Source organism: Felis catus, chromosome C1 (genome assembly GCF_018350175.1).
Source record: "Felis catus isolate Fca126 chromosome C1, F.catus_Fca126_mat1.0, whole genome shotgun sequence".
Lineage (NCBI taxonomy): Eukaryota > Metazoa > Chordata > Mammalia > Carnivora > Felidae > Felis > Felis catus.
Genome location: NC_058375.1, coordinates 105,906,647 through 105,921,176, shown reverse-complemented (window position 1 = coordinate 105,921,176; position 14,530 = coordinate 105,906,647). Strand labels below are relative to the sequence as shown.

Below are 14,530 nucleotides of genomic sequence, written 5' to 3'. Positions count from 1 at the left end.
CCGGCCTTTCGTCCTGCGGTCCCTTTAAGAAAAGAACCTCTCGGGACCGGCAGTCCCAACCGACCCCAGTTTTAACCGAAACCTAACCCGGACTTCCCCCTCTTCACTCAAATAAGACCAACTTTGGATTTTCCCTCCCCTATTGACCAATCAGAATCTGTTACCAGGCAGACTTTAGCTGCCGCCGGTGCGAGCCCGGCGCCTTCTGTCTCCGGGTGGCCGCAACGACCAATGAGAGAACAGGCCGCGCGAGTCTCTAGGCAGATCGGGACTGCTCCAGCCACTCAGAAAAAAGAAAATAAAGCAACGCACGAGCCCGCTGGGCCAGGACCGTGGGGCTGGGCTGGAGTGAAGGTGGCTACGAGGTAGTTTCTCTTTCTCCCTTACCTTTATTGTTGCTTGTGTTGGAAGGCGACTGTTCAAAGGTAGGGAGGGGGGCAGTATGAGTTGGGAGGAGAGCAGAAAAAGATTGTGGCCGTATTTTCAACAGCTCCTTCGCCCATGTGCACGTGCCCCGAATCCGGGACCCCGTTCCCCCAACCGGGTTTCCTACGCCCAGCCCAGGAGTTCGCCCCCCTGAAGCCTCCCACCTTGCAGCAACGCGGGATTGAATGCAGGGGGAAGGGAGGGAGGTGGGGGTGCGCCTCAGGATGGGAGGTTGAGGGAGATGACGTAGGGACCGGCGACGTGGGGAGGGGGAGCCGCGGGGGAAGCCGTGGCGAGATTAAGTAATGAGAACTTGGGCCCAGTTTTTTCCAAGCCTGCAAGGGCAGAGTATGTTCGTATCCTTTCTGACCTCCCAGGAAAATTCAGGCGTGAGGAGAATCGGAGAACTTTGTTTTGTGGTGGTTCTTGTTTTTGGTTTTTTAAGGGGGTGAGGGCGGGACGGGGCCAGAGGCAGAAATGGACATTTCTAACGTGGATTCCCAACCCGCCTATCTCTTCCTGTACAGTTTTCCACACTCAGGAGACTGCAGGAAGCAGGGGGGGGGGGGGGAGCAGATAGAATGGAGGTGGCAGAGATCTCTTTGGGTATATATGGGCCTGGAGAAGGAATGGGATCATTTCTAATTTGGGGAGAAGGCAAGTGGTGAGAAAAAAAGACCACTGAGGACATTCAGAGGCTTTCTGTTTCTCTGTGTTTCTGGGTAGGGAGACGAGGAGCGCCTGGGGAGCGGTGGGGTGGCTCCAGGGGAAGGGAGGTTGAATCTTCCTGTCGTGTCTCCTCTTAACTCTAGCCCTCATGCCGGGATGGCAGAAGATGAACCCGACGCTAAGAGCCCCAAGACTGGGGGACGGCCCCCCTCAGGTAGTGCTGAGGCGGGAGAACCCACCACCCTTCTTCAGAGGCTCCGAGGTACCATTTCGTAAGTACTCCTCACCACCTCCAAGTCTTGCTCCAGAACCGTAGCACTTCACTTCCTCTGTAGATGAACTGCCTCTCCCTGAGCAAGTGCCTGTGAGCACTGGGAGATTCTCCATCATGGTAGCCGTTGCTGAGCACCTGCCAGGCCTCTCAGCCCTCTTCCTCTCCCTAACAGTAAGACACCAGGGAAAATCTTGTGTGTGACCTCCAGCTTTCTCCTCTCCTCCACAGCAAGGCCGTGCAGAACAAAGTCGAGGGGATCCTGGTGAGTGTTTTCGGGAAGAGGGCAGTAGAGAGATGGAGTTGGTGCAGCGGGGAGGAGGAGGAAGAGGGTATGCCTAAGTGAAAGGTTTCTTTGGGACAAGCAGTGTTGTCTTCCCCGTCAGAAGATAATTGGCTTTGCAACTTGCTGCCAGTTTGACCTTGAGCATCTTAGTTCATCTCTCTGTGACCTGTGGTATAGACACTCAGTAGGAATAAAATCAAAGCCGATCCCCTCCACTCCCCTCTCACCATGGTAGCTCACCTAGGTGCCTCTCAGATAGAGTGAGAACCCAGCGCCAGATCATTTCTAAGGTCCTTTTTCACTCTGACAGTCTCTAAGGCAGCCCAATTTGGGGGGAGGGATCAGAAGATCCTACCTTGGGTCCTTCTTGGCTTTATTTTTTTCCCCTGCCTCTGTTCCTCCCAACCTCAGCAAGATGTACAGAAATTCTCAGACAACGACAAGCTGTATCTCTACCTTCAGCTCCCCTCAGGACCCAGTACTGGAGACAAAAGGTAGGTTTGGTGCTACAGTTGAAGGCGTCAGAGGTTCTGGTTCTTAAAGGAAGGCTCACTGATATGGGGCTGTGTGACTAGGAATACTCATAACCGCTTGATAAAGAAGGAAATGTGCTGTCCTGGTTTACCTGGAAAAGGTGGATTCCGGGCCGAGTGATTTGGTCCAGCACTGCTGAAGTGGTAGTCTGTTGAGAACCACAGCAACTATTAGGATCTTAGTAAGGTGTGTCCCTTTTACTTCTCTTGCAGCTCAGAGCCAAGTACACTTAGCAATGAGGAGTACATGTATGCCTATCGATGGATCCGCAACCATCTAGAAGAGCATACTGACACCTGTTTGCCAAAGCAAAGTGTTTATGATGCCTATCGGTGGGTGAATGGGGGGCTGGGGTGTGGGTTGGTGGGCTAGGACTACTCCCTCACTCCTGGAGAGCTCCCTGCCTTGATAGAGCCCCACTGACTTGTTAAGGGGTTTCTCATACTTGATGCCAGGGACCCTCCGAATCTACCCATGATTCAGATACTCACTGGTGTCTAAGTATCTTCCCTCTTTGCCCCCTCCCCCCACTTACTCAGGAAGTACTGTGAGAGTCTTGCCTGTTGCCGCCCACTCAGCACCGCCAACTTTGGCAAAATCATCAGAGAGATCTTCCCTGACATCAAGGCCCGAAGGCTTGGTGGCCGAGGCCAGTCCAAGTATCCTTGAGTGGAGAGGTTGGGGCTGGAGGATGGACCTGGGGAGGAAAACTTAGGGTGTGGAGGGCCAGGAGTAGAAACAGCCTAACCTTCCCACGGGGCTTGGAGATCCCCATTGTTGGCTGCTCTTTAACTTGTCTCAGATATTGCTACAGTGGCATACGAAGGAAGACCTTGGTGTCTATGCCACCCTTACCTGGACTTGACCTGAAGGGCTCTGAGAGTGTAAGTAACAAACAACCCTCCAATTGCATTCTTCTCTCCAAAGTGGAGGGTGACACAGCCTAGGTCATTCTGCATATAGCTTCTGGGTGTATAGGATATTCCCTTTACCTACCCGATGGCTCAGGCAGACGGTGAAGAGAATTTGTGGGTTCCTGGGGCGAGTTACTCCCATTTGCAGTCTGGTCTTGCTGTGGTTGACACTGGTGTCTGAGAGGGGCCAAGGTGGGGTGTGATTGGGCATGTCCTTCCCCACTGCAGCCAGAAATGGGCCCAGAAGTAACCCCAGCACCCCGGGACGAACTGGTTGAGGCAGCCTGCGCTCTGACCTGTGACTGGGCAGAACGAATCCTGAAACGATCCTTCAGTTCCATCGTTGAAGTCGCCCGCTTCCTCCTGCAGCAGCACCTCATCTCTGCCCGGTCTGCCCCTGCCCACGTACTCAAGGCAGTGGGGCTCGCTGGTGGGTGGACCATCATCTCTCAAGTCCTGAGAAACTCTCTGCTACTTTCAACTTCATAGGCCCTCTCACCTGCTAGGGTAGAGACACCTTGCATTTGCTTTCTATTTCTAGTGGCCCTTATAGGACATTAGGTCATGCCTTAGACCGCCTTCTTCCTCCTTCTCCACCAGTCAGAGTTGCCTCACTTGTCCATTGTTTCCTCCTCGCCCTCGCCTTACTACCTTTCCTGCACCTCCACAGACGACGATGAACATGCCCCTCGGGAGCGGTCCTCTAAATCCAAGAATGGTGTCGAGAGCCTAGAGGGTGGAGCCCATAAGAAACCAGAGAGACCAGCCCAGGTAAGGAAGTTGATGCCCCTGACCTTGCTGCCCTGGGCTGGGGGCTTTTGGTATCCCTTTCCCCATATTTTCTCACCCTTCTATGCCTGTGTTGACTCCAGTGTCCAGTCTTCCCACTTAACTGTGTCCTCTCTTTACCTTTTAGCCACCTAAGGAGCCGGAACCCCGGGCTGGGGCTGGCCCTCCTGCACGTGGAGAGCGGAAGAAGAGTGTAGTGGAGAGCCCAGCCCCAGCAGCCAGTAACCCACAGGTTAATGCCCTGGTGGCCCGGCTGCCTCTGCTCCTTCCCCGGGCCCCTCGCTCACTTATTCCACCACTCCAAGTCTCTCCCCCCATCCTGGCCCCCAAGCTTTCTTCAGGCCCTCTGAAAGTGGCTCTGCCCAGTAGGGCTGGGGGACCCCAGGCAGCTGTGCCCATCATTAACATGATCTTACCAGCTGTTCCTGCTTTGCCTGGACCCGGGCCTGGGCCTGGGCCTGGGCCTGGGCCTGGGCCTGGGCCTGGGCAAGCCCTACCTGGGGTGCTCGCTCAGCCACGAGGCACAGAGAACAGGGAGGTAGGCATAGGTGGTGACCCAGGACCCCATGACAAAGGTGTCAAGAGATCAGCAGAAGTACCTGTGAGTGAGGCCATTGGGCAGGATCCACCAGCTAAAGCAGCAAAGCAGGATATAGACGATACAGGAAGTGATGCCAAAAGAAAACGGGGGCGCCCTCGAAAAAAATCAGGTGGAAGTAGGGAAAGGAACTCTACCCCTGACAAGTCAGCAGCTGCCGTGGACTCTGCCCAGCCCTGCCGGTTACCACGGGAGACATGGGCCTCTGCAGGGGAGAGCAACTCTGCCAGAGGGTCAGGGAGACCAGGGCCAGTGGGAGGGGCTGAGAAGGGGATGGTGCTTGCCCGGGATCAGGAAGATGGTGTTGTTTCCAGAGGAGGAAAGGGCCCCAGTTCCCGGCATGCCAAAGAAGCAGAAGATAAAATTCCTCTGGTCACCTCAAAAGTGAGTGTCATCAAGGGCAGTAGAAGCCAAAAGGAGGCTCTTCCAAAGGAAGAGGTAGACACTGCAGCACAGGGTAATAAAGACTTAAAAGGGCACGTGCTTCAGAATTCCTTATCCCATGAAGGGAAAGACCCCCAAGCAACACCCCCTTGATAGGTACGTGGGGAAAAGTGTTTATATTCACATTAACTCTACCTGCCTAGTAGAGGCCCTTCTCTGCACTTGCTTCTCATTTGGCTCTTCTTTTCCTAAGGCAGTTCATTCTCCTGTAGAGACTGCTGAGACCCCCTTGTCTTACACAGTGTCTGGCTCCTGCCTCTGATGTTTCCAGCTCAATACCCTTGGCTTTAGAGTCCTTGATAAATGTAGTGACTGTCTTACCTGGATCTCTGCTATCCTGTGGGAGGATAGGGATGGAGTAAGTATGATGAATGTATCGGCTAGGAATCTTTCAGTTTTAAATCAAAGAAAACCTTACAAACTGGCTTAAAAATGAAGACTTCCTGGCTCACGTAACTGTGAAGTCCAGAGGTAGTACTGGCTCCAGGGAGAGCTGATGCAGTGGCTCAACCCATTTCTAAATACCTGATCTCCCCCCCTGCTGCTGCCTTCTATAGGATCATTTTAAACCTGGGCCACCTCATGGCTGCCAGCACTCCTGGGATTACACGTTTTCTCATTTATATCCAACCTGAAAAGGGAACATCTTTGTGCCAGGAATCTTAGCAGAAGCATCAAGATTGACTCTGATTAAGCCATCCTGGGTCACATGCCCACCCCTAACCAATCACTGTGGCCAGAAGGATGGTATATGCTAATTTGTTCATTCTACATCGGGGAAAGCCTGGGATCAGCCTCCTTAGAATCACAAAGGTCTCCAAACGGGCAGTTCCTGGGGAGGCAGCTGACTCGGGCCACACTATAAAGTACATGTGGTTTTAGCTTGCTAGGTTGGGATCGGCTACACCTGTTTCCTTTTTCCCCTCCCTGTCTTGCATTTTTCTTACTGCAGCTATAATAATAGCCTCTTTCCTCTGGTAGGCTCAGAAGGAATGAGAGGGAAGTCCCTCTCCTTTAAGGACTCTCTTTGGTCTCATTTAGATGATACTTCCTACATTTCAGAGATGGAGATCCTTCCCTTTCCTGTTTCTGAATGTTTGTTTTTTCCTCATTCTGCTTCCCTACTCATTCTGCTTTCCCGACCCTACTGCCAGCTTTCACCAAGTGGAGTGAAAGATGAACTTCTTAGCCATTTTATTAAATCCATTCTGTATCCACCAGGTGTCAGTCTCTTGTCATACATGTGTCAGGACTTAGCCAGGATTGTGGGGTTTAGGCTAGGTGTGTGGAAGGAGGTAGCTCTGCAGATCAGCACCAATAGGAAGGGAACCCAGACCTTATGTTCTCCTTTGGAAAAGCAGTAAACCAATATTTACTGAGGACCTACTTTGTCTTCTGCGTAGGGTAGCTTCTGTCAGGGAATCTGGTTCTGCCCAGGAAATAAATTTTCTTTCAGGGAGACTTCATTTCCACCACAGCATATTTTTTAAAATTATAATATGTAATATTTGATATATATAAAGAATATATTTAACATGAATAAATTATGAAACATAATTAAGTGAATACCTTTGACCCATCACTCAAATTATGCATTAAAACATTAGAAATACCATTGAGTTTCTTGTGTTCCTACCCTGGCCTATTCTGCTGCCTCTCCCCGGACAATAACCACTGTCCTTAACTTTGTGTTTATTAGTTACCTACATACACACACACACACACACACACACACACAAATATATGTGTATCTCTATATTTAACCATATACATATAATATTCTTTTAAAATATTCAGTTTTGCTTTTTTAGCTTTACAAAAATTTTGTACTCTAATAGTCCCCTGCAGTTTTTCACCTAACACTATTTTTAAGATTCATCTATGTTGTAAGTAGCTATAATGCTCATTTTTCACCTGTATTCTACACATTCACCTATTACTGGACATTTGGGTTGTTTCCATTTTTTTGCTATTACAAACAGTGTTGCTGTGAACATTCTTGTACCTGTTAGTGCCTTTTTTTTTTTTTTTTTAAGTAAGATTTCGAAAAAAAGGTTTCTAAGATGGTTCATTTGATCTGTGCATCCTCTGAGTTGGGAACTGTTCCCTCTCATTCTCTGAAAGAGTTGACATCAGATCAGTAAAACTCAACTGTTGAACCATTTTTGCCTGGCATTCCTTTTTGGGAAAAATTTTAACCATTGATTGGACTTTCTATTTTTTGTTGAGTCAATTTAGGTTAAGTGTTTTTTTTAGGATTTTGTAATTTCATGTCTTTTTTTTTTAATTAAAATTTTTCCTTCCCCCCTTCCCCCCCCCCCCCCCCCCCGTGCTCTCTGGGTAGTCATGTACTTTGTTTTTCATTTCTACTATTTACTTTTACCTTCTTTTGCACCAGAAATTTGTTATTTTACTTATTCAGCTACTACTTTTGGTTTTGTTGATCCTCTCCCTTATGTATTGTTTTCCATTTCATTAATTATGGATATCTATAGTATTTCCTTTTTTCTGCTTTCTTTAGATTTAATTTTATGTTCTTCCATAACATCTTAATTTTGACACCTAACCTAATTTTCAAGCTGTTATTTTTTTCTACTGTAAGTTTTTAAGGACCTGTTTCCCTACATACCCCCAATTTTTCTGTTGTAAATTACTTTAATTATAACTTAGTCCTAAGATATTTAAATTACCTTTATGATTTGTGATTTATGAATGATTTAGAACAATTTTTTGAACTTCCAAACATCTGAATATTTAAAGTTTTACCGTTTTGATACCCACTTTCAACTTTAATCATTTGTACTCAGAGATGTGGTACCCTATGATGCTAAATTTTTGAAACTCGTTGGGTTTGTTATTTTGTATTTCTGTAACTTTCCTGGATATCTAAATGTTTTGTTTTCTGCTCACTCTTGCCTGTGGTAGCTTGTTTCTTTGTATATTTTCAATCTTGGGGTTTTGAGCTCACATTTTGTTAAACTTAATCTATGGGAATCCAGAGAGCCTAAATTGGGGGCACTTTCCTGCAGAGAAGATTTGCATTTGCTTCTGCCAGGAGCCAAATGATGCTCCTGACCTGGGACTGTGTTAGCCCCTTCATGGGGCTCAGTTTCTTTCAGGAGTCCCAGGTTTTCTCCCTTTCCTTGGCTAGGCCCGGGGTTTAGCCTCTGTTCACAATACTGTTCACTCCTTCATATAGGTTTCAGCTTAATGTTATTTTTTTCTTCCTTTAGTGATTTCTCTTACTTTCTAATGAGCCCAGCAATATGCTGACCATTATGTTTGTTGTAATGTATCCAGGATCTACTTGTATTTTAATGGGAGAGCCCTTTCTTTTATCCAGGCTGTCAGAAATCGGCCTTACTGTGGTTTTGGCAATTTCCTTTTTGTTTTTTAGGTGCCAGGCACTTTTTAGAAGCCAACTGACTTAAGCTGTCTTCAAGTCAATAATGATCATAGCGTAGTGGCAACATAACAGTTATGTTAGCAGTAAGCATAGAGCTATGGGGGCCCAGAGGAATAGCATATAGATCAGACAGGGATCCGGATGACTTCCCAGTTGAGGTAAGTAGGAGTCACCTGGACAAGTCTAACTCCTAAAACAAGGACAGAACAACATAAGACCTATAGAAAAAAAGCTAAATCATGGTACTCATTCTGCATAAGAGCTATAAATTTAGAGAGATCACTTGGGCTGAATAATTTTGGAAGACTTCATGGAAAAGATAGGGTAAGTAGAGCGTAGATAGGTGGAAAAGAGAGGACATTCCAGGGAAAGCAGAGGTTTGGGGATGTGAGATGTGACTAAAGACCTAGGAGAACCATCCCCTGATAGAGACCTGTCAGGTAGAAGGGGGGTGTACGAACAATAGTGAGAAGTCAACTAGAAGGACATGCAACCATCATAGTTCTCTGTTGACTGAATGAGTGGATAAAGGTATGAAGTTTGCATTAAAGGATGGAGGAACTGGAGTCATAAGGAAACAGCCAAGCAACTGGTTCCATGTGGAAGGAGAAGAGGGACTGGACTGGGCTGCTGATACATTAAAAGTGACAGGCAGGGGCACCTGGGTAGCTCAGCTGGTTGAGCATCAGACTTCGGCTCAGGTCATGATCTCACAGTTCGTGAGTTCGAGCCCCGTGTCAGGCTGTGTGCTGATAGCTTGGAGCCTGGAGCCTGCTTCGGATTCTATGTCTCCCTCTCTCTGCAACCTCCCACTCTTGTGCTCGGTCTCTCTCAAAAATAAATAAACATTAAAAAAATTAAAAAAAAAAGTGACAGGCATATGGGAAAATAAACCACTCATGTTAGAATAGATGAAAGCATCCAAGAAAACCTTGTCCTCACCATGGTTGGCTTTGGGGATGTATCCATTCACTCTGGGAGACCAGCCCACCTGAGGATTTTGAGATTTATGTTGTTTTTTTTTCCAAGTTTGTTTGTTTATTTATTAGTAAACTTTACACCTAATGTGGGGCTCAAACTCACAACTCCAAGATCAAGAGTTGCATGCTTTTCTAACCAAGCTAGCCAGGCATGCGCCACTCCCTCCCCAACCCCTAATCCCTGCCATAGGATTTTTAAGTAGCCTATTTTATTTATTTGTTTATTTTATGTTTTATGGTTGTTGTTGTTTTTTAAGTAGGCTCCACATTCAACTAATGACCCTGAGATCCAAGATCTGAGCTGAGATCAAGAGTCAGACGCTCAACAAACTGAGCCACCCAGGCGCCCCAGTAGCCTATTTTTAAAACTTACCTATTAAAAAAATTTAACGTAAGGGGTGCCTGGCTGGCCCAGTTTGAAGTGTGCAACTCTTGATCTTGGGGTCTAGAGTTCAAGGCCCACGTTGGGTGTAGAGATTACTTAAATCACTTAAATAAGTAAAACTTTTTTTAAAATGTAACATGGGGGGGTGGGGACCTGGGTGGCTCAGTTGTTTAAGTGTCCAACTTTGGCTCAGGTCATGATCTCAGTTTGTTGAGTTCAAGCCTCACATCAGGCTCTCTGCTGTCAGCACAGAGCTGGCTTCAGATCCTCTGCCCCCCACCCCCCCAATAAATAAATATTAAAAATAATAATCTAACATGGGGTACCTGGGTGGCTCAGTAGATTAAGCATCTAAGTCTTGATTTTGGCTCAGGTCATGATCTCACGGTTTGTGGGTTTGAGCCCTGTGTTGGGCTCTGCACTGTCGGTGCTTGGGATTCTCTGTCTCCCTTTCTGCCCCCTTCAAAAATAAATAAACATTTAAAAATAAAAATAATCTGGGGCACCTGGGTGGCTCAGTCGGTTGAGCATCCGACTTCAGCTCAGGTCATGATCTCGTGGTCCGTGAGTTCAAGCCCCGCATCGGGCTCTGTGCTGACAGCTCAGAGTCTGGAGCCTACTTTGGATTCTGTGTCTCCCTCTCTCTGCCCCTCCCCCACTCATTCTCTCTCTCTCTCTCTCTCTCTCTCTCTCTCTCTCTCAAAAATAAACTTTTAAAAAAATTAAAAATAATCTAACATGAAACAAATTATTCTATAGTTTAGGCAATCTTCAGTTTACTAGATGAAGGGTTAAACTAAGATTTTGGGGATTGCCTACTGCTTCCTCTACCATTTTTATTCTTTCCCCCAACACCCTACTGTGTACTCACATGACCTCACCCCCCCAAGTGTCATGTTTTTTCATTTTAACCCTATCATAAGTTAAAGATAATTTATAATTTACTAAGATTTGAAATAACTGTTTACTATGAAGCCAAGATAAACTCTACATGTCTAGTCGATGGCCCCAAATAAGTGAACTTATTTTTGTGGACAATTAACTTTCTTTAGAAATCAAAGCAAATGCCACATTTACTCACATACTAAATGAAAGGACTAATGTCATCACATGTTTGTCTAAGTATTTCATCTTATGGTATGGTTCCTCAGTAGGTCTATCCCTTCTTTGCCTAGGATTGTCCAGGTAGCTCTGTCCTATGAGATAAAACTAAGCACAACATATAGGTAATGCATTATTTAAGAGATGTTCATGAGAAGGTATTTGTTTGCTGAAAAGAGCATGAATTCAGTTCATATCTTAGCCCATTCATGGGTTGTAAAACTGATTTAGCAGGGTGCAAAACAGTGTTTTCAAAAGTGAAGTAAAACAAACTATCAGAGTTATTTGCATATAGTAAGAGTAAGTATTAGTTCCTGAAACCTTTATTTTAGCGAAGGTACGTCTGTGTATTCTTGATCATGATATAAAATGTACTTCTTATTGTGGGTTGAAGTAAAACAACCTTGAAAAAGTGACTTAACCGTTCTGAAGCTTAGCTTCCATAAAATGGGATAAAATCTCTTTCACAGGGTTGTAATGAGGAACAAAGGAGGTAATATTTGTATTCATACACAGTAAGGGCCTGGCCAACAACTGCTGGCTTCTTTATCTTTTCTCTGGAGGAAAAAAAAAACCTAATTTCTGTGGCTCAGGGAGAAAAAGTTGTTCTTTATAATTTCTTTAACCACAGGGGTATTTAAAATATAACAGGAGTTACATTATGAACTGGGTCCACTAGTTATACCAACTTTTGATGACTAAGCCAACTTCTTTACCTGATTTGGTTAAACTTAAATAAATAAACGACATGGGGTGGATCAGTCAGTTGAGCATCCAACTCTTGATTTTAGCTCAGGTCACAATCTCAGGGTGATGGGATCGAGCCCCACATTGGGCTCCATGCAATCAGTACTGAGCCTGCTTGGGATTCTCTCTCTCTCTCTCTCTCTCTCTCTCTCTCCTCTCTCTCTCTCTCTCTCTCTCTTTCTGCCTCTGCCCCTCTCGCCTGCTCACACTCTGTCTCTAAAAAACAAAATAAAATAAATGACATTACCTGACCCTGTTGGTACTTTCTTGCCCTCCCTATACTCCAAGGTGCCACACACACATATACTTTTCCATCAAAACAAGAGGTGTCCCACACACACATAGGACAGTACAGTTTCCCATAGGGTCACATCATCCATGTGCAACCATCTACACCTGCAGTGGCTCCTTGGGACCTAGGAAGGAGGCAAATGGTACTTTTTCTAGCAAAAGAAAATTTTCAAAAATAGGTTCAATGTGGTGGGGAATTTTAGAAGATATCCTAAGTGTTATGCTTTTAATTTAATATGGGAAACAGAATAGCATTCAGCTTTATAATTTGACAACTGAAAGCAAATAGGATGAGAGAAGAAAACTAGTCAATATTTACTTGTTAATATTTTTAATTTATTCATTTATGAAAAATAACTTTTTCCAAACCAAAAAGAAAAAAAATCGGTAAGACGGTATTGTTTTACATTTTTGGAAATCCCTTTAATGCCTAACTAGATTCTTATATCTGCTTCTGCATTCCATCTGTTGCTATATCAACAAATATAATTTCTGCCCCTGTGGTAGAAACTAAAGATACAGCTAGAATACAAAGGTGAATCCCTTCCTGCCTTGGGTTCGGACTAGAGGGGTTTGGAGACTCACAGAAACAGGAGAGTAACAACAACAACCACTCCAGAGAAAGAAAGACCAAGTCATACAGAGATGCAAAGAAGTTCACACGTGAGCCCTTAGAGTCATAAACACAGAAAATCAACATACTTCTGCTTAATATTGTTTGTAGGGGAGGAAAAAAGTGGGGATCTCACTTGGTTAATAAAGGACTTAATAACTGCCTATGGCGATAAAAAGTTCCACTTAAAGTTTGAACAGAGATGTTCCTGAAATCTTGTTTTGTTGTTGTTATTGGAAAATAAAAAACTTCCTACTATAAAAAGTAGGGCTTTCATATCCCTTTTCACACTGTTTCAAAAGCTGGTCTGAGGCCCTTTGGAATCCTATCCACTGGAAGGGAGGGATGTATGACATTTTAAACTCTAGGCTAAAGCAGGATCATCACCTCTTGACCCTTGCCTGACAGCTGATTGGGAGCTGGCCAAGAGTTGCAGGACCTAACAGGTGGGTTGGTGATTCTCTCCTCCAGACCAGTGGTGACAAATTTAAACTATCTATGGCACTCTTGTCCTCTTTCTCCGCTCATCTTTCATAACTGGACTCCTGCTTTAACCAAGTTTATCAGCTTGCCCTCAAGCAAATTCCCATCTCTATTCTTCACCATACAATTTTTTAGTCTTCAGAATGCTCTCTCCTTTTTTGTTCTGCTGGATCATGTCCAATATCTCTTCTAAGACCTGGCTTATAGTATTTTTTGAGAAGTCTTCCATTCATTTGTTCACCATAATACTGAGTGGCTAGGCCTTCCATATTAATTCATCAGACTCCTCTATGTTCCTTCAGCAATTGGATAGCCCATTTGTTCTACTTTTGTACATACTGCATTGCATGTTTTACATAGGTATTTTAAAGCGACTACTCTTTATTCTGCTTCCCTATTAAACACAGAAGCAATGACCCTCTTTTCTTTCATTATCCTATATAGTTGTCCAAATAACAGTAATATATAGTACCATGGTAGTAATCTATACCTCTTTTAATCCTCACAAAGCCTGTGAAGTGTTAAAATTCCTGTATCCACTTTACAGACCTAGAAACTGAGGTTCAAAGCGGTTACTTCAGTCCCCCCAAATCAAACAGCCTTTAAGTGGCAGGGAAGGTGGCATCCAAGATGAGGGCTAGCTTCAGAAATCTAGCCTCAACGTCGAATGTCCCAGCGAGACTGGGACTGAGGTTCTGAGAGAAAGGGCTCCCAATCAAATCAATCAATATTGACAATATACAAAACCAACACCAGAGGTCCATTGCAGGGCGCGTTTTTATTTGTTTAGCTGCATATGGTTTGGTTTGGAAACAGGGGTTATGATCACTCACCTCTCCCAATTTAGGCCCGTCCAGCCCCTCCCTGGAGAGATCAACGTCCGGAGGCTGGAGGCCACAGGACCCAGGCAGGTGGTGACCTCGGAGGCAGAATCGCGGCCTCCAGTCGCGCCGGTAACGGCGAAAAGATTGACGCGGTTGGACCGCGCCATTTCCGAAGCGACAAGGGGCGTAATCTTGGAAGCTTCCTTAAAGATGAATTGGAAAAGGGTGTTAAGGGTGACTATCTTCCCCGCCCGCCCTTTCTCTTTCTCCTCTCCCGGCTGGGTCCCCTGCGTGTATCCCACGGTCTGATTTACTAAGAGAGTCATGTGGAACAGGGGAGGGGGAAAAGCCACTGAGAGCGATTACGGTAACTCGGTGGCTAAAGCAAAAGAACTTATTTACATATAATTTGCATGCTCAGCTACTTATGGAAATACCCGATATGTCTGTACTTCCTTTCTAACAGGTCATCCGCACCCGCCTGCTTGCCTGCTCTTCTCTCCTCTAGGGCGGGAGCCCGGTCCCTTATCCAGTAACTTTTACGACCTTTTCGGTTACCCAGCCTGGCACACGCTACCTCCTAGCCTTCGGAAGATTGACCCCTCCTCCCACCCGTAGGCTCCTCCCTTCGTCTTCTCCCTCTCCTGCTTTCAAAGGCCTCTTCCCCGCCCCCTTTTCTATTTCTGAACAGGCATGTCGCAGGCAGCTCAGCCGACTCCTTAGATTGCTATGGGATTGGTAGGGTCCTGAGCATCGAAGAAGCAGGAAG

General features: G+C 45.7%; 1 protein-coding gene and 1 long non-coding RNA gene across 12 annotated transcripts in view; one reads left to right on the top strand and one right to left on the bottom strand.

Annotated features, from left to right (window-relative positions):
* Window positions 1–13,890, bottom strand: part of LOC102901665 — a 34,149-nt gene extending 20,259 nt beyond the window's left edge. Inside the window, exons 1-4 of one of the 6 annotated variants that reach the window (XR_006583037.1) lie at window positions 3,397–3,535; window positions 3,183–3,277; window positions 2,278–2,334; window positions 388–1,818 (exon numbers count right to left, since the gene is read on the bottom strand). This is a non-coding gene — a long non-coding RNA (uncharacterized LOC102901665). Of the gene's footprint in view, window positions 1–387; window positions 2,335–3,182; window positions 3,278–3,396; window positions 3,536–13,770 lie in introns of those variants that run through there. The other 5 variants (XR_006583040.1, XR_006583036.1, XR_006583038.1 and 2 more) reach the window with 5 other exon arrangements.
* RFX5 (regulatory factor X5) lies at window positions 717–6,148 on the top strand. Of its 6 annotated transcripts, none has more exons than XM_045033510.1 (10): window positions 1,245–1,367; window positions 1,598–1,631; window positions 2,064–2,146; window positions 2,399–2,518; window positions 2,726–2,845; window positions 2,968–3,070; window positions 3,329–3,530; window positions 3,771–3,871; window positions 4,017–4,321; window positions 4,370–6,148. In XM_045033510.1, the coding sequence occupies exons 1-10, from the start codon at window positions 1,252–1,254 to the stop codon at window positions 5,022–5,024; spliced, it is 1,839 nt and encodes a 612-aa protein (XP_044889445.1). In that variant the 5' UTR covers window positions 1,245–1,251; the 3' UTR covers window positions 5,025–6,148. The 6 variants fall into 6 exon arrangements, with proteins under 6 accessions (XP_044889447.1, XP_044889445.1, XP_044889444.1 ...); XM_045033509.1 differs by having other exon boundaries at window positions 4,364–6,148; XM_045033512.1 differs by lacking the exon at window positions 2,064–2,146 and adding an exon at window positions 717–774 and having other exon boundaries at window positions 1,239–1,367; window positions 4,017–6,148.
* Window positions 13,891–14,530: the final 640 nt, after the last annotated feature.